The 27,972-nt window shown below is 43.7% G+C and overlaps 1 protein-coding gene and 1 non-coding gene across 29 annotated transcripts in view; one reads left to right on the top strand and one right to left on the bottom strand.

Annotated features, from left to right (window-relative positions):
• PTK2 (protein tyrosine kinase 2) overlaps positions 1-27,972 on the top strand; it is a 188,933-nt gene that overhangs the window by 47,277 nt on the left and 113,684 nt on the right. For all 28 annotated transcript variants that reach the window (XM_065895471.1, XM_065895468.1, XM_065895490.1 and 25 more), the window contains 3 exons: positions 9,137-9,216; positions 11,508-11,570; positions 25,552-25,606. In XM_065895471.1, the coding sequence (XP_065751543.1) occupies positions 9,137-9,216; positions 11,508-11,570; positions 25,552-25,606 (198 nt within the window). The remainder of the gene's footprint in view (positions 1-9,136; positions 9,217-11,507; positions 11,571-25,551; positions 25,607-27,972) is intronic.
• Positions 16,776-16,882, bottom strand: LOC136137371 (U6 spliceosomal RNA). Its single transcript, XR_010656711.1, has one exon. It is a non-coding gene; the product is annotated as a U6 spliceosomal RNA (small nuclear RNA).

Genomic DNA, 27,972 nt, shown 5'->3' with positions numbered 1-27,972 from the left:
ATACTTAATAATAAAACGAATACCTCTGACCCCACTGCCTAGAGGAAGAGAACATGTCTGATGTTTCCTGGTCCCGTGTCCCCTTGACACCCCCCCATCCCAACCCCGTCACTCCAGGCAGACAGCCATGGTCCTGAATTGTGTATTTATCATTCTCTTACTTTTGTTTGCTGGTTGTCACATTTTACAGCATACGTGTGCACATCTCAATTCTGGCCTTAGGATAGAAGCTGACTCTAGCTCTCCTCTGAGCCCTCTGCATTCCATCATTAGTCTGAGTAGGTTTTTTGGTTTGGTTTTGTTTGTTTGTTATTCAGCTCATAGAAGCTTTTCAGAAGACTTTAAAAAATATTTTATTCAGCATTTTTAGTTGTTTTCAATGAGCACTGTAGCCAGGACATTGGGTCCACTATGTTGGTAGAAATGGAAGTGATCACATAGGGCTTTAAAATTTTATCCCTTTTGGTTCATTTCCACACTAATTTGCACTGTGATTAGAGACTGTGGTTCATTTGAACTCGTTGTTCAGACTCTTTGGACTTGTTTCATCGTCTTGCATGTTGAGATTTTGCCAGGGGTTCAGCTTTGCTTGAGTGAACATGTCTCCTCTGGCTGTGCAGTGAGCTCGGTAGATAGCCATCAGTTTGAGATTGTTCATTGTGCTGTTCGCGGCTCCTGCGTCTCTATTCTCTCTTCCTGCTTGAAGGATGGGGTTGCTGGGAGAACTGCGGTTCTGCTTCAGAACCACATGGGAGTCGTTCTCCCTCAGAACTTCTGTGGTGTTCTCTGCTGTGTATGATCCCTGTGGCCGCCGTTGAGAAATAGCTGTCGTAGTCTATTCATCTGTCTCCTCTCTCTGGGTGGCTTTAAGATCCTTACTTGTCCTCAGTGTTTTGCAGTTTTATTACAAACTAGGTGGGATTCCCACTTATTTTTCCTGCTTGATCTGTGTTGTGTGGCCAGGACCTCTGGGTTCCTGTCATTTTAATCGGTGCTGGAGATGTCTTCGTTGGCGTCTGCTCAGATACTGCCTTTTCTTCCTTCTTAGTTATTCCTCCTGAGATTTCAGTTGAGATCTCCATCAGAACGTCTCAGACAGTATCTGTTGACGCCTCTTTTTTGTTCTCAACTCCTGTCTCCCTGAGATCTGGATTCACATAAATCTTTCAGATCACCAACCCTCCTCAGCTGTGGCCAATTTGATGTCTAGTGCATTTGTTGGATTTTTATTTATTTTTCAAGTTTTATCTCTCCCCCCACCCCCCGTTCTTCAGTCTGCCAGGCCATCTTTTGTGGCCCTTATTGTTAACTAATTTTTCTGTCCCCTCCTTTTTTTTTTTTTTTTATCTATCATTTCCGATGGGGTTGATGTCTCTATTCTGAATCCGAATTGTAACATCTGGAGTCCGTGGGCTTTACAACTGTTGGTGGTGACCCACTGACTCTTATTCACAGCGGCTTGTTTTCTTGCATGTTTGTTATGAGCCTAGCGTTTTGTTGAACTTCATGTGCGGGGTTCTTGAGGGTCTACACTGGGCAATAGTGCATACTCCTGAGTGTTATCTGTTGTTTCTGTTTTAGAAGAATCAGTATTTTTATTACTTTGGTTCTCTCATCAGGATAGAAGCAAAAGAATTATGTTTAGATTTCCTCTATACTAGTTCCATCCCATGAAAGAGAAAGAAAACTTATAATAAACGACCTTAATTTTATTATTCCTTACTTTGAAATTTCACCCATGCCCACTACTCATCATGCCCCTTGTTTGGATGGAGTCATGAGGAAAACAACACGTCAGTGGGTGTATTGAGCGTTGGGTTCCTGGTGGGAGATGGTTCTGTGGATGCACATAGTTTCATTCAAAGATGTCCTAAATGTGACTACCAGTGTGACATGCCACAAATGACTCACTAAATGTTTTTGACCCATTTCAGAATATTCTGAAAGATATTAATCAGCACACTCTAAAAATAAACTAGAATCTTGTTACAACCCTGTTCACTGTAGAGCAGGTGTCTAAAAAAATAATTTTTGATGCCAAAGCTAATGGCTTATTGTAAAGCAAGAAAAGCGTGTTTTGCCTTGAAGTTGAATTTTGCCTTTGCCATATAACATTTTATTCTTCTTTATCTCTCGGATTTGTTAAAGGTGTATTTGATTGGCAACCTTTCGCAAGTAGTAGTGGCCGTTAGTTTGAAGGGCTCTGTCCATGTTTAGTCAAGAAGTTGTCATATTAACTAAATGTGCATCGATGATGCTGAACTTCTGTAGGACCCGTTTGGTACCACTGACATTTTCAGCCCCTGAGATGCCTGTGTCAGACATGAGGTTGTCATTGTTTTCTCCTACAAATATATTAAGGTTTAAAATGAGTATATCCATCGGTCTGCTCTTAAAAAATGTTAACTGTAACATAATTCGTGGTTTATTTGACAAAAAAAGTTCCAGTGGGAAGCTGAAGAAGACATTGAGTCCAGCACCCTAACTTTATGGTTTGGAACCTAAACCGCAGAGATGTGTGAGGGGTCAGGGCACACTTATATTTTGTTGGTCAATCTTTCTGTTATTTTACTCCAGTTTTTTATTTTTACATGTTTTTATTTAGATAATTATATTATCAGAAATGATTTCTTTAACTGTAGTTTCTTGGCCATAAAGCTTTCTGTCAGTTAAAACATTTTGAAATGGAAGCTCCAAGTGGAAAAGTTTAGTTTAAAACCTGACATTTTCAATGTGAGAATTATTAGCTGTCCTTTTCCAGAAAGAAGTTAAAATTAAATATAAGTCTAAGTCTGATTCATTAGAAGATACATTTTCTGTACTTCTTTAATAGATTTAATAATGTACTTTTTTTCCTCCTTTTCCACTCCTGTATGGTTTCGGTGATTCAAAAAGTTGTATGGTTATTGAGGACTTAGGTAAACTCTGTCATATTTATACTGTTAAACCCATAGTTTTTTGTTCATCCTTCTCTGTAAAAGACTTTAGAAATGGGAGGCAGAAATGGTCAGTCTCTCACAGTCACTCTTCCCTGCTGCTATTTGCAGTTTGCCTTTAGTCTACCTCAGGGCCTTGGACAGATTCTTTCTTTGGTAGAAATCCTGCCATCTCAGGATCCCCAGCACCACCCTCAAGTTCAGCCGTTCATCAGAAGGATTTACAGGGCTCAGAGGTTGTTATAGTTCTGGTTTTCGTTTATTATAGCAAAAGGATACGGAGGAAAGGCAGCAAAGGGAAGGGGTCTGCGGGGTGAGGTCCAGAGGAAATTAAGTGGAAGCTTCCCCGGGTCCCTCCCAGGGGAGTCCCATGGCTCAGCACGTGATGTGTGACAACAGGTGCAGAGGTTCGCCAGCCTGGGACCCTGCTGAGCTTGGGCGTTGAAGGATTTTATCAGGCTCCATCTCCTGGGCGTACAACACCTGTGTGACCTCAGGTAGTCAGGCTCCAGGCCCCAGGAAGGAAGCAGGTGTTTGTCATAATCACATTGTACATACAGATTCTCCAAGTCAGACTGGGATGGTGTGGCCCGAGGCTTCAGGTGGGCAAAGGCACTCTTATCAGAACATTTCAGGAGTTCAGGTTCCAGGAGGCCAAGAGCCAGTCATAATCTTGGGAATGTGTAGGGTTTGAGCAACCCAGGCCTGCTGAGTTAACACTTTTCTGCATGACTCCTCTTTCCTTTCCTGGACTTAGATCATTTCTATTCATTCAGTAACTCTTTTAAAAAAATTGAAGTATAGTTGATTTACAGTGTTGGGTTAGTTTCTGCTGTACAGCACCGTGATTCAGTTACATATATATATATATATATATATATATATATATATATTCTTTTTCATATTCTTTTCCATTGTGGTTTGTTACAAGATATTGAATATAGTTTCTTGTGTTATACAGTAGGACTTTGTTGTTTATTTTGTATGTAGTAGTTTGTATCTGCTAATCCCAAACTCCTAATTTATGCCTCCCCCCTCCCTTTCCCGTTTGGTAACCATAAGATTGTTTTCTATGTCTGTGATTAACTCTTAATTTTAAGTGGTGTTTTCTATGTAAAGCCTTCCATGACACCTGTACATTTCTCATTTAACATCCGATTTTTAAAAATATTTTAAAATTAGTTTTACTGAGGTGTAATTTTACATGCAATAAGAATCACTAGGGCTTCCCTGGTGGCACAGTGGTTGAGAGTCCGCCCGCTGATGCAGGGGACGCGGGTTTGTGCCCCGGTCTGGGAAGATCCCACATGCCGCAGAGCGGCTGGGCCCGTGAGCCATGGCCGCTGAGCCTGCGCTCCACAACGGTGAGAGGCCCGCGTACCGCCAAAAAAAAAAAAAAAAAAAAAGAAGCACTAACTTCAGTGTACAGCTCAGTGAGTTCTGACAGATGTGTATAGTTGAGCAGTTTCCATTACAATCATGATATAGTACAATACAAAAATAGAGAAATTGACATTGACACAATACTACTAGGTAGACTACAGATCATGTTCAGATTTCACCAGTTCTTACGTGCACTCCTGTGATTGTGTGTCAGAGTGTGTGTGCAGTTCTGTACAGTTTCATCGTAGGTACAGATGCACGTGACTGCCACTGTAATGAAGACACAGAAGTGTCTCACCAGCACAGAGACGCTCCCTGGTGCTGCTTGGTCACAGCCTGCCCTCTCCTAACCCCTGGCAGTCACGGGTCTGTTGTGTGCACGTTGTATTTCCCTGTTATTATGTGTTGCCCCCACTAATAGAGTGTGCCGTTCAGTGAGGGCAGACGTAAAGTCTGCCTTCACCATTGTGTCCACAACACAGTAAGACATGGGTTTTAGGTGCCTAATTGATTCTCTCAAGTGACTTATTAGTGATGATTGAGTTTTAATGCTAATGCCCTGATGTTCAAAAATTTGGATGAGATTTATTAGAAGATGTCAAAAAAATCCAAGAAGCAAAGGAACGGTATACCTTTGGAATTTGAGGAATCCCATTGGCTTGTGTGTGTGCGCGTGCACTCAGCATAGATCTTCTTCAAAACTGATACGATCCTTCAGGTACCTCTAGTATTTGTGGTTGCTTTTCCATTATATATGGACAAGAAAAAAGAAACAATGGAGACACTTATTGTCGTACTGGTTTTCTAGCTTTGGTCATCTCCTTTTTTTTTTTTTTGCGGTACACGGGCCTCTCACTGTTGTGGCCTCTCCTGTTGCGGAGCGCAGGCTCAGCGGCCATGGCTCACGGGCCCAGCCGCTCCGCGGCACGTGGGATGTTCCCGGACCGGGGCCCGAACCCGTGTCCTCTGCATCTGCAGGCGGACTCTCAACCACTGCGCCACCAGGGAAGCCCAAGTTGTTTGTTTTAACTGAGAACTACCATTGGGTCCCTTCTGCATACAAACACTCCACTCTTTGCTCTCACAGAACTCAGGGAGGAGTGCCTGACAGTTGAGCCAACTTGGCCGACTGCCTCGGATCACTCAGGTGGTGTATGATGTAGATGGTTATATACACATTTGTCTGCCCTCAGCCCCATTTTCTTTACACACACTATCGAGGGCTTTCAGGTCTATTTGATAAATTCGTGTAGCCGACAGAATATTCAGAAGAGACCAAAGCAAGGCAAAAGATCTCGTGTGGCAGCCAAAGCATTGACTTGGCATATGGGGTAAATTATGGAGCAAGTTAGGATTAGTACTTTTATTAGAGATGTGAGTGGTTTTTATATTAAAACCTGTGCTTTAGTTCTGTTGCAGAATAAGGTGAAAAAACTCATGAATGTAAATATACTACTTGCCCACAGAAGGAAGTCCAGATACATCCTGTTTTTTAAGCAGGAAACTGACATCCATATGGAAACAAATTAATTTAATAAAACAAAGAACAACATTCAGAGATCTTTGCTTGAAAGACTCTTGGAAATTTGCTGGATTTGGAGTTAATAAACAGTAGTAATCCATGGTATAAAAAAGAATATAACACAATGACAGTGGTAAAACAAACTAAGACATGCACGTGAAGCCATCATGTTAGACCCTGGGGCTACCAGGGTTATGAGCTGTGGTCCTTACTGGTCATTAATCTTCCTTCTAGTGGAGAATGCCTACACTTTCTGAGAGTTCACAAGAAGGTATAGGAACACACTGAAGCTTGAGTTATGGGGGTCAGTGGATGGGTTTTTGAGTTTTAACTTTAACGCTTGCTGTGTGACCTTGAGTACATTAATTTTGAGTAATTAAGCTTTCTGTTTTTTATGTATAAAATAGGACTAAGGCCCATCTTGAAGAGTTATTGAACAGACTATAAATAATGTATCTAAAACAGCATAATACCTAACCCCTGGAATAATAAGTAGTTCCTGCTATCATCTTCATTCTTTTTAGGTTCTTTCTAAGGCTCTTCATTGGGGATTATATAGTAGGGTCCAACTCACAGTGATGCTGTGAATATTAAATGAGAGTTGTGTATAAATCTGTCTGACATGGCAATGTGAGTATATTTACTGTAAGCAACTATATAGCTAGACATACGCACACTTAAATGGTCAGTAAATTGCATTTATTTCACAAACGAAAGCATGAAAGTTAGAAGTGTTTTATAAAGAAATGAACACTGAGTGTTAAAAACCCTACATTTTGAAGAAAATTGCATGAGCCCAACATCAGGACGTGATGTGCACAGTGGTTCAGAGAACAGCCCCTCTGGAGCCTGGGTGACAGGGACCTTGCAGGGGGGTTGCTCTCTGTCCTCACAGAGGGCAGCTGCCACAGGGTGGGGTGAGGAGGAGGGGAGGGTCTGCTGAGGTGGCTGGTTCCATGGTGGATCAACACACTTGGCAGAAAACATGGATCACTGCACGCAGTGAATGGGCCTCAGGCCGTAGTCATACAGCTCTGAGTCAAGGGTAGTAGATTGTTACTGTAAGAAAAAACAACTCTCAGAACTTTTAAGTCATGTTCATAAATAAAGGGATTTTCCGTAAAGATCGTTGTTAATTTTCTCTTTTTTTTCATTTTTCCAACTAACATGAATTTGGTTTTGATGACTGAATAAAGCATGTGACTACATTTTTCCACCTTTGAATAGTGTTTAAAGATTATAGTAACTAATCTTAAGATAGTTTTGTAATAATGCATTTTCCTCAACATGTAATTGCTGTTCTGCTCTGGTTGCTTCAAAGTCTGCACCAAACCATAAGCTAAGATCCACCGAATGCTTCAGTCAGAACAACTGTGCTGTTTCTCTAACTCACATAAATACAGTCTTGATTCATCTGTCCATTTTTGTGTTTAGTAATAAACCTACTTATGATGCAAAAAAGTTAGTTTTAAAATTTGGATTTATTTTTTGCTATAGAGGAGAAAGAGCCAATTGAAGTGTAAACACAGTGATTCTAGAATCAAAGCTGTTTACTTAATTTCGTGGGTTGAATAATTCAGTTCTATTGAATCAGTCTTAAATGCCTGCTATATTTAAGGAATAGAAATTACTATTGCTTGTAACTCTTATGGAAAATAATAACATTTACACACAGAGGTATCCAAACCGTAGTTTGATGGCTTTATTCTTTCATTCATTTGCTCAGTCTTCAGTCAGTCAGTGTTTATGGACCACCTGGGTAGAGGTGCTAATGCAGAAAATAGAGCAGAGGTTTCAGAGGAAATGGCGTTTAGGTCAGAAATAGATCACTGCTGGCGGAGCGGGCATCGCCTCCATCCTGAGAGGAGTGAGTAGGTGAGCACACATGCCCCTCAGGTTATAGGTTCTGGTACGTTAAAGAGGGCATCCCCGACTGAAGACTTTTATTTTCTCTGTAAGAAAGAGATGTGGCTGGTTGACTGGAGGAAGTGTGAATCAGTGTGTTGCCAAGCTTCCTAGGCAGGCATTGCCGAATTTCCAAGCAGCCTCAGGCGATCGTTTGAGCTTTGTCTTCGTGAACGTAAAGCGAAGCACAGAGCAGTGTTTCTCCAGTTGCTCAGCAGTAAGCGTGGAGAAGGAGGTGGGTGGCTGGTTTCAGTATTTGCTGGTCTTGCCAGGGAATTAAAATAACGGGAAGAAGGAGGTTGGGAGGTTTGGGGGTCTTTTCAAGGGAAGGTTATGAACTATCACTATACGGTTGGCCAAGTAGTTAACTTGGGACTAGAAATCTTTTGAACTCGCCAACTGACAGGCTAGGTAGCAATAGAGCAGGATCTGTGGAGTTTTTCCTAGGGCAGAGGTCAACATCCTTTTTTTGTGAAGGACCAGAGAGTAAGTATTTTAGGGTTGAGGACCAAGAGGCCAAATGGAGGGAAGGGTATTATGAAATACTTATATGACAAGAGACAAGACAGATTTCCACGGAGTTTTGTATTGGTGAAATTCATAATATAATAATTGAGTGCGGTTTTTTTTGTAATAAAGGTCTACTAATGAGGAACAGAAGTTCCTTTTTGGGGGAGGAGTGACATTTCACTTAATCGAAGTTCAGAATGAATGCTCCTTGTCATCAAAATCGATTGCAGATCTTGATCTCTTGATGCAAAGCTGGAGATTTTACATATTTCATCTTTGAAAACATCTTCACACTGATGAGTGCTCTCAGATACTGATATCAGTCCCTCGCAGTCATTGGTTGGAAGGCCTTTGTACAATTTGTTAGATCCTTCTCTATATCACACTTCAAGCATGTTGGCACTTTGCAGATGAATCACTTATAGTCGATGGTTAGGTGGAATCACACCAGTTGCAGGATTAAATGGATTTTGAAATAACGTTAGTTTTCTTTGCCTTTGCATTGAGGTCCAAAAAATGGTGCGGGGACTGTAGTTTGAGTTCAGAAAATACAGCCACCGCAAATTTGCCTGGAAATGGAGCTCTCCCGTCTTGTTTTTCCTTTGACAGCATGGAGGGTAGATAGAAAGCAGCTTGACGTTATTGGGATCCAGATGATGCTTAAGTGCTCATAGATCATATGTGTTCTTCACAAAGGAAGACTGTTTGACTCTTTAACTATTCTTTGGTATTACTCATTTTATATCCGGCATCTAGTGTGATTATTGACACAGTGTGTATAAAGCATGTAAATGGCACCCAGTAAACATATACTTAATGACTAAGTTTAAAACATATTCTCTTACAGCAACATTATTTTACCCATTCCTTTTTATTGTAGGTGAAGAGCGATTATATGTTGGAGATCGCTGATCAAGTGGACCAGGACATTGCTTTGAAGTTGGGTTGTCTAGAAATACGGTAAGGCGGTAACTAGACATTGAGGTCTTCATTCAACAGTGTTTTCTGTTATTTTTTCTAGGTATTTTTCTTTCCTGATAAAGATTATCAATAAAATACTGAATAAAATGAGTAAAATTTGATGGTACTCTGAATTATGTTGACATTGCTAATTGTAGAATCTTTTAAAATATTACATTTAGAGTTGAATGACTTACAGAGTGCAAGCATGTATGCAAGTCTAAGGCTGAGCTCCCCAGGGGAACCTTCTTTGATGAAGGAAATGTTCAGTATCGGTGAGATCCCATGTGCCAGCCACTAGCCAAGCTGGATGCTGAGTACTCAGACGGGCAGCATCCGAACAGTAAATCTGAACATAAATAGCCATTGATGTCTAATGGCTGCCATTATGGGGGATGGGAAACTGAGAATGTGTTTCTTACTTCTGATAACATTTGTCACCATTTGTCATATATTCTGTGCCACCATTTAAAACTTGGAGTGAAAGAAATATTTTACCTTTGTCAGGTATAATTTTAATTAAAATTTACCCCGGCTTGGGGCTTCCCTGGTGGCACAGTGGTTCAGAATCCACCTGCCAGTGCAGGGGACACGGGTTCGAGCCCTGGTCTGGGAAGATCCCACATGCCACGGAGCAACTAAGCCCGTGTGCCACAACTGCTGAGCCTGCGTTCTAGAGCCCACGAGCCACAACTACTGAAGCCCGCACGCCTAGAGCCCATGCTCCACAAGAGAAGCCACCGCAGTGAGAAGCCCGCACACCGCAACAAAGAGTAACCCCCGCTCGCCGCAACTAGAGAAAGCCCACGGGCAACAACGAAGACCCAACGCAGCCAAAAAAAAAAAAAAAAAAATTTACCCCAGGCTGCTAGTTTAAGATGTGTTGGTTAAATTAGCTAAAATTTGATTATGTGTACTCAAAACAGTTAGTGATAATTTTCCCGAGAGATCACTGTTTTTTATATTATATAAGGCTATCAAGTAACGGTTCCTACAAAGACCCAAAGATCACTAAGTATAACTCTCAACTCTTCATTAAAATTTGTTTTCAACCTTAATTATATATCCCAGTAAAAAAAAAAAAAAGCCATCTCTCACTGGTCTCTTCCCGTTCCTGGCCTTTACAGGTTTTGCTTGGGAAACAAACTTGGCGCTCTTTCCTTCCCACAGACAATGCTGTGATGTATTACTTGAAAGAGGGGTCCAGAAGCATTAGGCCCTACGTGAATGGCATGCGTGCCTCTCTGGGTTCCCCTCCCACTCTGGCCTCTCCATGTTACGTTTATCCTTCTCCTCCTCTCCCCTGTTTGAGGTCACTGATTTTTGAACTTTGAAGGAAAAACTTAACAAAGTAGTCACCCATCCAGCTGCCCCTCCCAAACTCCTCCCCCACATGAATAGAAAACAGGAGAACAAATTAAGTGATCCTTTTTGGGCCCTTTAAAATTTTTTGTCAAAATCTAGTACTTTCGATTTTAAGTAGGCCAAGAAAAAGTCAAACAAATTTAAAAAGCAAAACCGGTATTCATGTTATTACAGATGAGTTTGAAACAGTCTTGTTGATTATGCATTCTCCTGGGAAATCACTTCAGATGATTTGTAATATCTGTGTGTTCCAAAGCAGCTCGAGCTAGACCTTGTCCCTTTGTGAGATAACTGTGTACACGCAGAGAATCCCACCCACTTGGGGCAGATTTTGCAGAGAAAGGACTTGGTTCCAGTAAGACCTGAAATTGCTTGAACATGTAACTTGGAATAAGAGGTAAAATTCAGACTGTGAACACTCAGCGAGATAGGCAGCACTTCTCTGCCAAACCTGGCGCCTGTTACCTGGACTAGCCCACTGCGATGATTCTGCTTCAGGTCCCTTACTGTTTCCTTAGTAACTGTGGGTCTTCCCAGGAGCAGGTGGGGTGTGCACCGGCCACAGGGGCAGCCTGGGGTTCCTGGCACTGTCCCTTGAGGAAAGGCCAAGTACAAGTAGCGAATGTAGCTGATCTTTTTTACAGCTGGAATCTGGTTTCTCATTTTGCAAAGAGCCAGACCTGCTTCACATCAAAAGGGAACATGAGATTGTTCAGTAGAGATACGGTCTGTGTTAACTGATTTATGCTGCATTAGGACGTAGGAAAAATGCTGCGAATCAAATTGGTTCTTTATTCATTGTTTATCAGAATGTTTGTGGCTTAGCCGCTTAGTAGTTAGATACCCCCCTTTCACGGTTTTTAATCATTTAAAATCGCAGACATTCCCAATACCAATCTATGAGTGTGTATCTTCTCTGCTTTTAGGCGGTCGTACTGGGAGATGCGGGGCAACGCCCTGGAGAAGAAGTCTAACTATGAAGTATTAGAGTAAGTGCGGCACGTCCAGGCGCTGCCTGCAAGCATTCAGAGCTAAGTCACTTTTCAAACTGTAGATTTTACTGGTTTATCTTTACTTAAAACTTAACATTAAATCTGAAACACTGCTGTTTCTAAAACTTTTATATCCGGAAGAGGAAAGTTTTATTAAGAAATGAATTCTTGGTGACGTTAATTGTGTTAGCAAACATTTAAATTTGTTGATAAATGTCTTAAGGTTAATATTCTTTGGCATGTTAACACATAAATAATAAACTCTTCTGTCTCTGTAGATTTAACCATATTGGGATGGAGTTTCACTTCTAATTTATATTGAACTATGAAATTGTTATTATTCTCTTTATAAGTTTATTAGGGTTTTTTTTTCCCTTAGTTAAAAAAAAGTGGAAAGATGGGAGTTATTTGTTGCTCATGTATCAGAAAATTTAGGATAACTGAATATTTTTCCAATAGTGAAGTTAACAGTCGTTAGACTGTTACGTTAGAGTATTTAAAATGCATATAAGACAGAGTGGGGCTTATGTCTTGGGAGGCTGAAAGTTCTGCAGTTTATCTGTTGATATTTAATTCAGCAAAAAAGTCACTGATATTTGTTATTTCCAGTTTTATTTTCATTAGCAATGGTGCAACTTTTTGCCAGCACTTTTCCTGGCCATATTATTACTGAAATTCTTGTGCTATTTGGAAGATGTTACTACAGTGAAGTAAAAGGTTGTCCATAAGTATCCTGCGTTAATAGAGACTTGACATGGCTTTGGATTTTATTTGACTTTCCAGGTCAGCCCAACTGCTATCACACTGTGAAAGTATAATATCCCACCATTTTGAAAACAAGATTTTACAGGGGAGGTATGGTCATTTGAAAATAAAAGTAGAAGTAAATATTTGGGGGAATTAGTTATGGAGCAGGTCCGACCATTTGCACTAATAACTGGTAGTAGACGTGATAGTTATTTTGCAATCACACAAGCCTCCTTTGTCCTAATTGTGACAAGTGGGGTAGCGCCCCGGGCAGCCTGTCTCTTTGCGGCGCCTTTCATCCCTTGATTTCTGGACCTACTGTATTAGCATAACGTAAGTTTCGTGGCTGTGTGCAGCGTACAAGGCACTCACTAAATATCTGTGGTTGTGTGTTTATGGACACATCCGTCACATAGTGTTGTGCCTCTTAACAGACTGAATAAGGGTAAAACACGGAGTTGTTAGAGTTGAATGAAAACTTTTAGAGATCAATTGGGATATCTTAGTAGGCAGAATGATTTTAAGTAGAATATTCCCTGCCCTTCAGCTGACAGCGTAGAAGCAACAATATCATTAATAACATTTAAAAAAAAACCCCAAAAAACTAACATTCACTGTGGTTTGGTTTAGGTTTTTGTTTAAAATTGCCACATTCCTCAGCCTGAAAGACTCTTCCTACTGCTTAAAATACAAATGACCAGAATCAGAGGAACCATTGAAGGTCTTGTCTCGGGTACATGCTAGGTTTGTTCTCATTTCACATGGAGGTTTTTGAAAAATATCCGTTTGTTTCTTTGTTTATTCGTTCATTTAACAAAGATTATTGAGCATCTGCTGAGTCCTTGGCAGCTAAGTGCTAGAGATGCAGAAGTGGATAATCCAAAGTTTTCACCCTCAGGAAGCTTACAGCTGGAAGGGAGACTCTCAGACAGTAAGCAGAGTTGTAAAATAATATAGTAGGAACTGAAGTAGAAGCTTCTAGAGGGTGTGTGTGGGGTGGTACTCCATGTCTGAGGTCTGATGGGAGATGCTGTCTAGCCTGAGTGGTGGAGAAGGAACGTGGGCAGGCGGAGGCTGCTGCTCCGGAACCAGGCAGTCCCGGGAGAGAGCGTAGCATTTGCCAGGACACAGAAACGTGGACGTCAGTTTACTGCGGGTAGAACACCTTGCCCGTTGGGGTGGGCGGCGATGTGTGTTGTAAACAGCTCCAGGCGTTGACACGGCCTCCAGACGATTAGGTCGTGATGACTCGGTGAACCAGGTCCGTGACAGGAGGAGCTTTGTGATGGAGAATTCCATATTCCCAAATTGGAATGGTATTAAAGAAAGTTAAAAATGGAAGTAGGGAACCCAGAAACTGTTGCATCTTTCCTTTCTCCTGGAGGAAGAATGAGTCTCTGACGTGGACTCCATAGCAGGAGCAGTGGAGGTGGGAGTTTACCAGAGTCAGGGTCTGCGGACTGGCTGCCTGGTTGGATTGGGGTGAAGGAGGCCAAGGAGGCATCTGGGGATTCTCGGTTTTCTGTCCTGGGCCAGTGGGCATGTCAGTCACAGAAACAATTTCGTGTTTGGAGGGAAGGAGGATAAGTTGGTTGGGACGTGTAGATTTTCAGTTCTGAGGGAACATTTGTGTTATTTAAATGAAAAAGGAAACAGAAATGTTGGTTTATTTTCTATGTTATAAAATCACTAAAACCACAGCTTAAAAAAAAATCTCTGATGGTACCCAGTGCCTAGATCTTGGTTTCTAATATCATTCTTCAATGAGAGGAAGCAGGACTCCTGATCCGAGGGGCAGGGGGAGGTATATGGGCCTAGAGCATCTTGTAGAGCTGGAAAGGAGCAAGCGCTCAGAAAAGCAGGTGGTGGGGCTGTGTCAGAGCATCAAATTGGAGTCCCAGTGACCAAAGGTAGGGCATTTGGGCAACAACGAATGACTTAGTTTTGGGTTATAGCCCAGAGTATGAAATAAATATCCATCGGCCTATATGAATATAGATAATTGAATAAATGAATATATAGAGAAGTGATAAATCTCCCACATAGAAGAATCCTAAGTAATTTACACAGCCCGAGGAGGCAGATCATAAATCCCGCCCTATAGTGTGGGCTCTGCCTAGTGACATGTGTCTGAAGAATACAGTGTGGAAGGGTGTGGAAGCAACCTGACAGTGGTGCCATCTGACAGGCGCTACCTCAGCCAGGTGGTCAAGGTCAGCATCAACACCAACAGTTACGTTGATGGCACGTGTGCCCTTGGTGCGATCTGTTGTGAATGGCACTTCATCTCTGTGGTCTGCTTCCCCAAAACGTAAAAACCCAATCCAGACTTGCGAAAAACAGGTAATTCTCATTGGAGGGACGTTTTACAAATTACCAAACCAGTACTACTCAAAACTGTCAAGAGCTTTAAAAACAAGGAAAGTCTGAGAAACTGACACAAGCCAAGAGGAACCTAAGGAGATGTGATGATTAAATTGGATCCTGTGAAACAGAAAAATGACCTTAGGGAAAACACTGATGAGATCTGAAAGTGTAGGGCTTGTTAGTAATGATGTATCAGAACCGATTTATTAGTTATGGCAGAGGTGCCATAGTAATGCAGGGGAAAGCCAGGTGTGTGGGCTATTCAAGGAACTCTCTGTACTATCTTTGCAACTTTTCTGTAAATCTAAAACTATTCTAAAATAAAAAGTTCATCTTGGGAACAGTTCTCAAAGCTTTCTGAGATGCTCTTCCCGGGTTATAATCCTCCAATTTGGCTCGAATAAAATTTTCCATTTCTGAAAAAAAAAAGAACGAGAGAATTGAAGAGGGAAAAAGCCAGCAGGTACTTAGAGATGATCTAAAAAGGTGAATCATTGTGCGAAGTTGGAGAAGGAGGGCCAGGTCAGTGGCTTGCATTGTAGCGTGCCCGGCTGTCAGAGAGTTGTCCTCAGGGCCACTGTGATGTGGACTGTGTCCCAGCCTGTCTTTGTGAGAGGCCCACGTCGGAGCGGGAAGGGTAACTGAGCCATGGCAGCTGGGTGAGAGCCAGAGGTGTCATGGGAATGAAGAGAACAGGTACCTGGGGGAAATCTCCGTGGATAATACATTTGCATGTTTTTGGCAACAAGAAAAGTCTGTAAAAAGAAAGAAAATGAAGAAGCAGGTATCCATCAAGATGGATTTGGAGGTATATTTGGAGAGAGGAGCGTTAAGTTCAAGATGGATTTGAAATCAGAGTCAAAAATTGCATTCAAGTTGGTGTGAATTTGGCTTATTTCTAAAAATTACAGAAATCGAGGCGGCAGGAGAACAGATATGTGGAAGAGGGCCCACTGGAGTATTAATCAGTGCCTCCAGAACTTCAGAGTGTCTGTGGGGTCAGTGGCATGGAAAGTGTGGGAATCACCAGACATGAATTAGGGCCAGTGACTATTGCCACCTGCAGACAGAACAAAGCAGTACAGCGTGGTTTTGTCAGTTAGAGGCCTCCTTAGAGGGTATTGATGAAAACCGGAATTATCTGTTATTCCAAAAATGGCCGTTGTGTAGTAGTTATTCTGTATGTAAGATATTTAAATTAAGTAAACATGATGGTTAAGGAAAAGAAGGGGCAGGATGAGAGACTTCCAGTTCCCGGCTGTTACTGTGCTGGTTTGGGGTCCTTCATAATGGCGTGAGTTGTGTGAACTCACTACCCCATCTCAGTGTGAGAAGTGGGGCGATGGAGGGGGCTCTTGCAGCAGGTTGCTCCCCTGTTGGCTGGCTCTTCCACTTACTGTCCTGGATCAGTAAAGCCCTGGGTTTCTGTTTCCAAATCTGTAAAGTAGGGACCATGGTGATACCTACCTACATACTGGGTTGATGTGGGAAGTTAAGAGAGAGAATCATGTCAAGAGCTTAATATAGTGCCCAGCACTGAATAAATGTTGCCCGTAATTATCATTGGGATCATTATCCAGAGGAGAGAGTTGAAACACCTTCCCATTTGGGGGCCGTTTTATATTCCTTTTGTGATTGTACTTTTCTTCTGTTTTCCATTCTGTTTATGTGTTTTTCTTATTGAGATCTTTGTCATACTAACCCATGGTTCGTAATATTTGTTGTATATATTCTCTCCCAATTTGTCTTTTATTTATTTATTTATTTTAAATTTTTATTTATTTTTGGGTGCGTTTGGCCTTTGTTGCTGTGCACGGGCTTTCTCTAGTTGCGGTGAGCGGGGGCTACTCTCTGTTGCAGTGTGCAGGCTTCTCATTGAGGTGGCTTTTTTTTTTTTACATCTTTATTGGAGTATAATTGCTTTACAATGCTGTGTTAGTTTCTGCTTTATAACAAAGTGAATCAGCTATACATATATATATTTCCCCATATCTCCTCCCTCTTGAATCTCCCTCCCACCCTCCCTATCCCACCCCTCTCGGTGGTCACAAAGCACTGAGCTGATCTCCCTGTGCTGTGTAGCTGCTTAAAAACATGGAACGCTTCACGAATTTGCGTGTCATTCTTGCGCAGGGGCCACGCTAATCTTCTCTGTATCTTTCCAATTTTAGTATATGTGCTGCCGAAGTGAGCACTGCAGTGGCTTTTCTTGTTGCAGAGCACGGGCTCTAGGTGCCTAGGCTTTAGTAGTTGCAGCATGCGGGTTCAGTAGTTGTGGCTCGCGGGCTCTAGAGCGCAGGCTCAGTAGTTGCGGCGCACGGGCTTAGTGGCTCCGCGGCATGTGAGATCTTCCCAGACCAGGGATCGAACCCGTGACCCTTGCGTTGGCAGGTGGATTCCAGGGAAGGTCCCCAGTTTGTCTTTTAACTATGATTATATAGCTTTTCATCATACAGAAGTTTTTCTTTTTTAACGTGGTAAAATCTGTCCATTATTTTCATTCTGGTTTTGCGTTTCAAGACCTAATGCTTGTTCTAAAAGTTTTGTGGATTTATTTCTATTTTTACATTTCCAAATGTGTGGATATTTTTTGACTTTTTAAAAAAATTAATTAATTAATGGCTGAGTTGCGTCTCTGTTGCTGTGTGCAGGCTTTCTCTAGTTGTGGTGAGCGGGGCCTACTCTTAGTTGCGGTGCGCAGGCTTCTCATTGCGGTGGCTTCTCTTGTTGCGGAGCACGGGCTCTAGGCGTGCGGGCTTCAGTAGTTGTGGCTCACGGGCTCCAGAGTGCAGGCTCAGTAGTTGTGGCTCACGGGCTTAGTTGCTCTGCAGCATGTGGGATTTTCCTGGACCAGAGCTCAAACCCGAGTCACCTGCATTGGCAGGCAGATTCTTAACCACTGCACCACTAGGGAAGCCCTGACTTTCTTTTTAAAATTAACTTCTAGCTTAATTGCATTATGATCAGAGAGTATGGTCTCTGTGATAAGAGCTTCTTTGGCTTTTGTTGAGACTTTCTCTGTGGACTAGTGTAAGATCATTTTTCTCCAGTCATTTATTAGAAAGAAACTATAAACATACAAAGAGTTGAAGAATCTCCTGTTTTTGGTCTTCTCTAGTTTCACCATGTCTTAGGCTTGGGTTACTTTTTTATAAGCCCAACTTGGAACAAGATGTATTTTCCTGATTCTGTGGATTCATGTTTTTCACCTGGAAAATATATGCCATTATCTCTTTAATCGTCAACTGCATGTTTTTTCAGCCTTTATATCTCTTAACATCTTTCATCTCTATTTCTTGTGGCAGTGTGTGTGTGATTTCTTTAGATTTTTCTTCTAAATTCTTAATTCCCTTTTAAGTAGTGTCTTCTTGACATACCCTGTCCATTCGGTTTTTCACTTCACCACTTGTAATTTTCAATTCCAGAAATTCAGTTTCCTGTGATGTGTAATACGCTCTCCATTCCTGGTAATCTCTGTTGCTCACGTATGTGATTGTGCCGTTTATTTCGTCAAGCTTTTCATGCCAGCTGTTTTGTGCTCTGTATCTGACAGTGACTCTGGGGTTTCTGGGCTGTCTCAATCTGCTGTTCCTCTGAGTTCATGAAGCTCCCCAAGTGGCTTGAATCAAAGCCTGGTGGCCCAAGACTGCTGAGTGGGCCTCCGGAGTGGGCATCTGACAAGAGCCAGGGAGTGAATGGCACAACTCACCCTCCCTCAGGTCCCAGCTCACTCCAGGTCCAGCATCCCCACCTGCGGGTGGCATTGGGTCAGCCCTCTTCACCTCCAGCACTTTGGGTGTATAGGGTGGGGTCCTACAGACTTACTTGTTTATTACTGTGTTGGTTAAACATTCATTGTTGTAGCTCAGCCTGTCTTCTGATAGCAGTTCCCTTTTTCTTAAAGTATATTGTTTAGAAATTCTTTTATATGTGTCTTCGGTGGTAAAATTCTGCTCCTGTCATCTTGTAGTTTTCTTTATTTCACCTTGTTCTTGGAAGGTGAAGATTCTTTACTCCTTCGCAGTTCTAGTTTAATCGTGATATTTTCTCAGTACTGTTCCCTGGGTTCTGTCTTCCACCGCAGCTGTTGAAAAGGCCCACCCAGGGCTGTGGACGAGGTATGGCTGGGAAGTGGTTCTCCAAGCACACTGAGGCAGTCCTGCCCGGGGACTGGCAGCCAGGGCCTCCGGGGGGTCAGCATTGCCCTTTCCTACTGGCTTCTGCTAGTAGCCTAGAGCCACTTAGAAGTGTAAATATTTTCTCAGTATGGAAAAGAATTATACATCAATGCAGAATGTTTCTTGTTAGTTTATTTTAGGGTTCTGGTTTTTCTTGCCAGTAAGGAGAAAAACTGTGAAATAGTCCATATAGTTGCTTAGTTTTGCCAGAAAATGTATGGACAGTCTCTGTAATTTATAATGTACTAAAGAAAAGTCCTTCAGCTTTACCACATTTCAAAATAACTATTTTCAATTATGCAATAAATAATCAGGCCCAACTTTGGAGGGTGGGAAAAGCACTATCTAGAAACGTTTGCATTTTTTCTTTAAACCAACTAAAGAGTTAATTAGTCTCTTTTCTCTATGTCTTTCCAACCCTGGTAGGACCAAGGTGCCTCTTCTGTAGGCAGAGGGGAAGTACTGGCCGTGAATCTCCAGCCACAGGCCCAGAATGTGGCCTCCCGGGGTCTTACCCTGCAGGGCACACTCTGGAGTGTACTCGGGTGGCTTTTTTATTTACGCCACCTGTAAATCAGAGACAGGAGTCAGATGAGATGTGTTAAGAAAAGTGTTTTGTTATCGAGCTTAAAAACTGCATTGCAAGGGGGCTTCCCTGGTGGCGCAGTGGTTGAGAGTCCGCCTGCCGATGCAGGGGACACGGGTTCGTGCCCCGGTCCGGGAAGATCCCACATGCCGCGGAGCGGCTGGGCCCGTGAGCCATGGCCGCTGAGCCTGCGCATCCGGAGCCTGTGCTCCGCAACGGGAGAAGCCACAGCAGTGAGAGGCCTGGGTACCGCAAAAAAAAAAAAAAAAAACTGCATTGCTGACAATGACAGACGGAACCAAAATAAGCTAATAATACAGTGTTAAAATTGTGGTTCCTATTGTGATACTGTAGAAGGGAGAATCTTATGTACCAATGGTTCTTCTTCAACGTACAGAATTATACTATGAAATTACTTTAAATGAATCACGTATCTTTGCAGTTCTGCTCATTTCCTTATTAAGTGGTTTGCTTTTTTTAGAAATTCATTTTTAGTCATCTTTGCATTTAATGTATTTTGCTGTAGTTGTTTGTGTAACTGTGTCTCTTCTCTACTAGAGTAAGCTGTACTGATGTAGGGACCTCCTGGTATTTCCAGCGCTTAGCAAAGTGTCTGATGTTTATTAGGTATTCTATCGGCACTTCCTCAGTGAATAAATTTGTGATATAAAATTAGCTGAGGTTAATTCTAATTGTGCATTGTTTTCATTCATTTTTTTTTTTTTTTTTTTTTTTTTTTTTTGCGGTACGCGGGCCTCTCACTGTTGTGGCCTCTCCCGTTGCGGAGCACAGGCTCAGGACGCGCAGGTTCAGTGGCCATGGCTCACAGGCCCAGCCGCTCCGCGGCATGTGGGATCTTCCCGGACTGGGGCACGAGCCCGTGTCCTCTGCATCGGCAGGCGGACTCTCAACCACTGCGCCACCAGGGAAGCCCCTTCATTCATTTTTAAAAATTGTCTTTATTGTCAGTAATAATCTAGTGCTTTTTTTAGCTGCCTGTAATAATTTATCAGTGAAGGGGATGCTCACAGATTTGGCATGAATTGATTGACAGTGGCTTAACTAAGATAGAAGGTACTTTCTCTTTCACATAAAACAAGTGCTAGGCAGTCAGTGCTTCTCATCACCAGGGCACTAGGCCCCTTGAATCTTGCCACCATCATCCGTAGCTGCCACCTGGTAGCCTAAGATGGCTGGTTGACCTTGCCTGTTACAAGGAGGAAGAGATGGACCTTTTCTCTCTCTGCCAGCCCCCTTTAAGGACACATATGTGCAGGTAGTGCTTTCCCTGAGAGGGACATTGGCTGAAACAGTGTCACATGGCCACACCTGGCTCCAGGAGAGGAAGGCAGCATCACCTGGTGTACCTGGCCAAAAGATGACTTCTCATTACTCAGATTGAAGGAGAGAGAGGATCATTAAGAAACAAACAGCAATTTCCATTGAAATTAGAGAATTTTAAGTTTTATCAGTTTTTAAGAGGCTTAAGGTATCATTTGAGAGGTTAAAGGACCTCAGTGATATTCTTAATGATACTCAATTCTTGAGAGTTTTGGGGCGAGGATAAGATAGGGATACTGTATGAAAACGTGCATTATAGTTTTATTTTAAAGTCGTTTTTGGTTGCCTTTTTTGCTGGGGCTTTAAATTTATGAGAGTTATGTCCACAAAGTATTAATTAGTTAAAGCCAACAGACAAGGTCTGTATCTTCTCAGAAGTAGTGCCGAAGGAGAGATAAGTGTATACTTGACCTGAGAATTCACTTACAAGAAGCTTAATGTATGTAAATAAAGCTATTCAAGCCTCAGGCCTCCCAAGGCCTGCTGTGTCATGGGTTTTGGGCGTGAACGCATGTGTGCGCAGGACAAGGCCCCCAGGCTGGGAGTAGCTAGGCGGACCGAGTGCGCTCTAGGAAGATCCATGGGGAGCTGGTGTGGGGTGTGGACTGCTGGGCGGCACCTCTTCCCCCTGATGCGGGGGGCGGCGCCTGCTGCCTGGACCATCGACAGCGAGTGTGGTCAGGGGAGCGGGAGGATGGCGCAGTCGTGGGAGGGGGCAGAGCTCCGAGGTTGGACAGAAGGGAAAGAGCAAGACGGCCTCATCAGCCAGCAGTGGTCTGAACGTTTCATTAGAAGGACAGAGGTAAATTAAACGTTAACTCAGAAAATTCTGGTTTAAAATTGATCACAAATACAGTTTTACAGACACCCCAAATCTCAACGAGTAACTTTCTGGGCTCTGAGAGCGTGCTGTCTGATGGTGCCTGTCACGCACTTGCACAGCTCGTGTCAGGGTCTCACCCGAGGAAGAGACCACAGGGCAGTGACTCCCCTCTCCCCCTCCCCCACCCATATCTAACATGATGCCCAGTGTGGGGAAGCGGGGGAGTACAACAGGCTTGCTTTCTTTGAAGCTTCAAATCAGAGTGAGTTGCATCTTAGAGAAAAGTCGGAGGAAGAGTTACTGGGAGATCTGCTCCCGTGCACGGGCAGCCCCAGCCCAGGCTTCTGTCTGGCCCCCACTCCCTCCTGCGGGATCCACGGTGGTCTTGCTGAGCGGGCCCCCCGGAGTCCCGGGCGGTCGTGGTTGTCCCCGTGGGGCTGTGTGGCCGGGCCCACCGCCCTCTTTGAGGAGCCCCGGGGGCCAGGCAGCCGAGGCCAAGATTTCCTTGCTGTAAGCCCGCGCCACCATCGCAGCACCCTAGGCTGTGAAGTGTCCTGTCCGCCCAGCCAGCGCGGGCGCCCTTAGCCCCCGTGGCTCTGAGCACCTGAAGTGGAGCCGGTGCAGCTGGGAACTAGATTGTTAACTGAATCTTAGCTAATTTAAGTGTGAATCCTTCATGGGGCTACTCTTGTGGACAGTGCGTTCTCGCCTAATATTAATATCTCGTTAACTGTGCGTGTGGGTTAAGAAGGTTCCTTTGGGCTCACGTGGGAAATCTGACAGCCTGATACTGGGGTTTGGGAATTGGGGGGTGGCTGTGTCCTAAAAGTTTCATGAAAGCTAGTTTTAGTCAAATGAGTTTACCTGTATTTAGGATCTACCCTTGGATAATTATTTACATAGTAAAGAATTGCCTCATTCTAAAGGCCAGTAGTTTTATTTTGTTTGTGCTACATCAGTAGTGTTTACTGTTTTGTTCGTCTTACCTCACGGCTGTACAGACTTTGGGTTCAAGTGAGTTTTATGTCACATAAAGCTGAGAGTTAGCCTGCTGCCCGTCAGACAGCTCCTCGTAAGCCAGTGCCCGACACGGGCTGGAGGGAGGTGGCCACGTGGGAAATGGGACAGCCTCTGTGGCCCTGCCAGGCTTCTTGGAGAGTGCTGAATGCAGATGTCTCAGGAGGCTTTCCCTAAAACTGTGAGCGCAGCGCCTGAGCTCTTTGCCAGTGTCCTCCACCGCCAAGCCTCATAGATGGGCTTCTTGGTAAAGTTAAATCAGAATGTGTGGAGCGGGGTGGTGGTGGTATAGAATTCTCCCAGCGATTCTGTGTACTTTATCCTCATTTTTATTTTCTCACTTGCCATGTGTCCCATTTTAAAGGATTCTAATGTATGGGCAGGTGTTACAGACTCATTATTACTCAAAAGTAGTTGGAAAAACTAAACTGCATACTTACTAAACATTAGTTGGGCTTAGCTTTTTTTTCCTTAAATGGAGTTGTTCTCACCTTGGAAGTAAAAGTAACACCTAGTAATAGGCTTTATTTTCACACAGAAAAATTCAACCCCCTTGGTCCATCTTTAAATTTCCCATTTGTGGCAAAAATGAGTATGATAAATTTTCTACTTTCCATTGGACTCTAAGAAAAATACTGGGCTGGCCAAAGTGTTCGTTTGGGTTTTCTGTAATATCTTATGGAAAAACCCGAACGAACTTTTTGGCCAACCGATAGCCGCAGAGCTATGTTGAGTAGTGGCAGATGATGGTCTCACCGTGGGGAAGAGGGCATCCCTGGCCCTGGTGTTCCCTGCCCCCCATCCAAAGACTTCTGTGGCCAGCTGCCTCCTTGAGATCTCCACCAGGAGGTCTCGTGCACCCTGCTTGACCCCTCTCCAGAAGCAGAAGTCCCAGGAGGCACGCCCGGGCCCCCGGCCTTCCTCTTCCTGGTGCCTCGGCCTTCCCTTGTCACCTTTCATTCAGCGCTGCTGGCTCTGCGTCCAGAGCATCCCTGAGCCTCTCCTGCCCACCCTCCCTCCCACCGCCCTTCTCCGGGTTCCCGGCAGAGCCTCTCTCATACCTGCCTTCCAGCCTCTGTCCTCCCCTCCCCCCTACAGCATGTCTTCTCTTGGCACCGTCAGGTCACGCCTCCCTCTGCTCATGGTGACGGCTAGTCAGCCCTGTAGACCAGACTCTCGCCAGACAGGAGGGGCGTCCCGGGTGTTTCCAGGGGAAGGGGAACTACCCGTGTAGAGTTCTAGGGACTTAACACATTCTCACTGTCTCCCCAGCACTGCTGTTAGCAGCAGGGATTAGCATCCCTGTTTTACACGTGGGTCACTGAGGTTGACAGGCATGAAGGCATAGCCAAATCCCCCTACGGCAAAGCCAGGATTCCAGTGCAGAGCTCCCTCTGTGAAAATAAGTTCTTTTTATTATGGAATAGCTGCCTGCAAAGGCAGATAGGGAAGAAAGTGCTCAGGAATAATGCCTCTAAGATTCTAGGGTGTTGGTTTATCTTTTATGTGCTTATTTTGCTACTTCCCATAGTGATTAGCACCCAAATCCTTAAAATGCAAAGTTCCTGTCTTTTTAGGAGGCAACAAAAAGTGGAAGAACTTGGGTGGACACTTTTCCCTGTTCATATCTGAAAAGATAAGGAAGGGAAGTTATAAACAAAAGTGGTTAGAAAAATAAATGGAAAGCCAGGAGTTATATGAATTTGCTGATAAGTAAATCCAGAAAACAGTGTGTCATAGGAGCTGAGGAAGGATTGTGTACGGGAGTAGTGAACATTGTCATCATCATCACCACAGAGTAAAAAAGAATATGAGAACTGAGACCAGGATTTAGCAAGGAGTTCGTCGGTTTAGGTACTAACTAGTAGAGTATGGAATAGGGGATTAAAATGTTTGGATCTAGAGTCAACCATATAAACTCTGACATGTTTTCTATGGTTTCATTGGTAATACTTGCTAACTTACAATTACGTGTGAAGAAGTCATCCCTGCTTTATTTTTTAAATATACTTTATGTTCATTTTATTTTTTTATGTAATCCTGAAAAGGTACCTTTATTTCGCTTTTCTCCTTCTTGATCCTTTTATATTTTCCTTGTGTCTCCTGATAATCTTTCATGTCTAGAGGCTTTATTTCATCTTACTAGCGCACGATTGCCCTCTAGTGGCCAAAAGCCTGGCTCACTTAGTACCCAAAGTAAGTAGAAAATGAGAGTGAGCCGTTCTTTCCATCGGTTTTCTTGGCCAGAATGCTTTGAGGCTCTTGTTACTAACGATTGATTTTGTAGCTTGATTTGAAGAAAATGACTGGGATTTTCAGCATTTCCACACATTCAGCTTTTTGACCTTAGGCCACTCACTTAATTTCTCTTTTTTTGTTTTGTTTCCTGTGTGAAACTGAGATTATAAACATTGATTAATGTTAATCAGAAAGTTTATTTTTAAAAACAGTCAACCTTTAGGGTTAATCTAAGGTATTTAAACTTCCCTGCTATATCCCAGGTCTTTCCCTAATCAGGCCAGTCTACTTTCTGTACAGACACAGTGCATTACCCAGTTGGAATCGAGGTTTATAAGGCTAACCTTCAAACAATGCTCAAAGAAGAACAGTTTGTTTACATGTTGTAATTTACAAAGAGGCAATATTTTAGAGGGTTTGCAATAGTAAGGCTTAAAAAAAAAAAAGACTTTCTACCTCAACTAGCTTGTATTGGTGTTCCCTGCACAGATCTAGAAAAGTACTTGTCCCACCTGTTCCATGACTGTGCGGGTACATTGGAGCTTTATTATACTTATTTCCTTCTAGAATAACATGTGGAAGGGTAAATAATTTAAACTGCTTTTATGTTCTTACGACAATGTCATGTTATTCATTGATTTGGTGGTGTTATTTGTTAATACACTTCTTTTTATATTTCAGAAAAGATGTTGGTTTGAAGCGATTTTTTCCTAGGAGTTTACTGGACTCAGTCAAGGTAATTAGAGTCTGCTTTATCGTAATAGGTGACCGTGTTAGGCAGACACCTCCCCCGTGGTATGCGGTTTTCTCCTTTACGTGTAAAAGTCATAATATAAAAAGCTGACAGTTATTCTAGTCATACTGATGGCAAGTAGATTTTTAAAGGTGTAGCATTCTGCCAGAAAACCGTGGTTTCGCTTCCTGATTGTGAGTGCGTCCGGCTAAGTGCAACACCAAGAAGGCTGCGTTCACAGCCGTCCTCCTCACCAAAGTCTTTACGGTCTCAGGTACTTTGACACACGAAAGTAAAGAAGCGGCACGTAAAAGAGCCATAGTGGCAGCTGTAGCGTGTGTGCGCGCATGCGTGCGCGTGCACGCGTAGAAGTGTGTTCTGGAGGTCTGTCTTCTCTTGTTTCGACCAAGGGCACTCCTCCCCATTAGTAACTCTTGCAGGACACCAGTTCCTGTCTCTGCCTGTAGCTCCCACTGCAGGGGAGGGGACACCGGGGACCCGAGGTGTGGTTCCCCAGCCCATCCAGAGCATGGTCCAGTGTGGTGTGAGGACACAGCTTTGGATCAAGATAGAGTCCAGCTCAGCTGAGCTCTGCCATTTCCTAGCCTCATGGTTTTGGACCTGGTTTCTTATTTCCACAACGAAGAAAATAATATTTTGTAGGGTTGGTGTGGCTGTTTAGCAGATCGGTGTGTGTATGTGTATAAACTACTGCCACAAGTACCGTCACAGTGCAGTTTATAAGCTGTGGCCGTTAGTGCTCTGACTTTCTATCACAGAGGACATGTTCCACACTAGAGCAGCCATGCGGAAGACCACCCCACTCACTGAGGCCCAAGTGGGATAAGACAGAACACAGTGGTTCAAAAACTGGCTCGGAAGCCAGACTGCCTTGGTGAAGGTTGTGACCCGATCACCTTGGATCACTTGGGACTCAGTTTGACCTGGAGAGTGAGGCCCTGGTTGGGCGCAGAAGCCCACCCTGTGCATCGGCCTGCCCTTTGCTGGGTGGACCCAGGGGGAGACGCTCACAAGTGTAAGACACCGTTCCTCAGGGCATTTACCCCATCATTGGACAGAGAAGTGCACCACCCAGTGTAAAAGTAAAAAGCAGGAAAGGATATGAAAATGGCTATATCACATTAGTAGCACCATCAGTGCTCAAACATTAGTCCCAGGGTGGCCTGAGAATTACTGCAAAGTCTCCTTAGAGCTGTGTGTGGATAAGCAGTTATCACAGGAGGTATGACTGCTGGCATTTGGGAGTCCAAGAAGTTATTCGGTATTTAAAAAGGATCCTCATACTCCAAACAAGCCACCCCAGGTCCAGGTCACAGGTGCCATGGTGTAAGTGTAGCCGAGGTGAGAAGGCCCCGGGGAGGTCCCCCATCGCCGGCTCTTCTAAAGCTCAGCCTCGGCGTCCTCTCCCGTACAGACTGCTCACCTCCCTAGGGGGGCTGCAGAAACATCCTCCACCTTAGGGTCCTGCTCAGGGTCTTAATTTTTAATTTTACTTTCTCAGGTTTTAATTACTAGATATTTACTTGTTTGCATTTTGTCTGCCTGCTTCCACTATATTTTAAGATCCACGAGGACAAAGATAACATCTGCTGTGTTCTCTGCCCTAAACCCTGTGTTTGGCATAATCCCGGGCACACAGTAACATTCGCTAAATCTTATTTAAGTGAAAAAATGAATGAATAAGTTTAAGGGCCACTTGAAAGATGACTGGACTTAGAGGAGGCACTTTCCAGGTAGAGGGTACCGTGTGGAAGGAGGCATGAGAATAGCGCAGGTGATGATACTCCTTCACAAGGTAGAAGAACTGGAAGGCTGGAGAAGCTCATTTCCCTGGGCAGCCCGCTCTGACCCTGCGGTCACTCCAGAAACGCCCCCATTCCTGCACAGGACTTGTCCCCTCCAGGTGTCTTTCAGGCTGTCCCTCAGGACCCAGCCTGACTGGCCTTCCTCATCCTCACCCTGCTGCCGACGCTGATGCACTTCTGCTGCTGTTTGAGCTCCACCTGGCAGTCAGGTCAGCCCTGTGACTAGAGCTCAGACACTGTGGTCGCCTGTGTGGACATCGGTACTCAGATGGGAGCACGTAGGGGCCCTGGGTGTTCATGGCAGGGGAGGGACATGGTCACCTTTTGGACTTTAGAACATAAACCTGACAGCAGCATGGAGGACAGATCGAAAGCAACAACACTCCAACCAAGAAGGCTTGGAGGTGATTAAGGTAATCAAGGTGAGCAGTGTCAGCCCCGGATGCAGTGGTGGCTGAGCCTTGTGTGTGCACGGGTAGTGGAGGGGAAGGAATTGACCCTCGGGAGCTTGAGAAAACTTCGCGAGCCAAACAGATAGCGCTT

Source organism: Phocoena phocoena, chromosome 17 (genome assembly GCF_963924675.1).
Source record: "Phocoena phocoena chromosome 17, mPhoPho1.1, whole genome shotgun sequence".
NCBI classification, from domain to species: Eukaryota; Metazoa; Chordata; class Mammalia; order Artiodactyla; family Phocoenidae; genus Phocoena; species Phocoena phocoena.
This window is presented reverse-complemented; position numbering and strand designations above follow the sequence as displayed.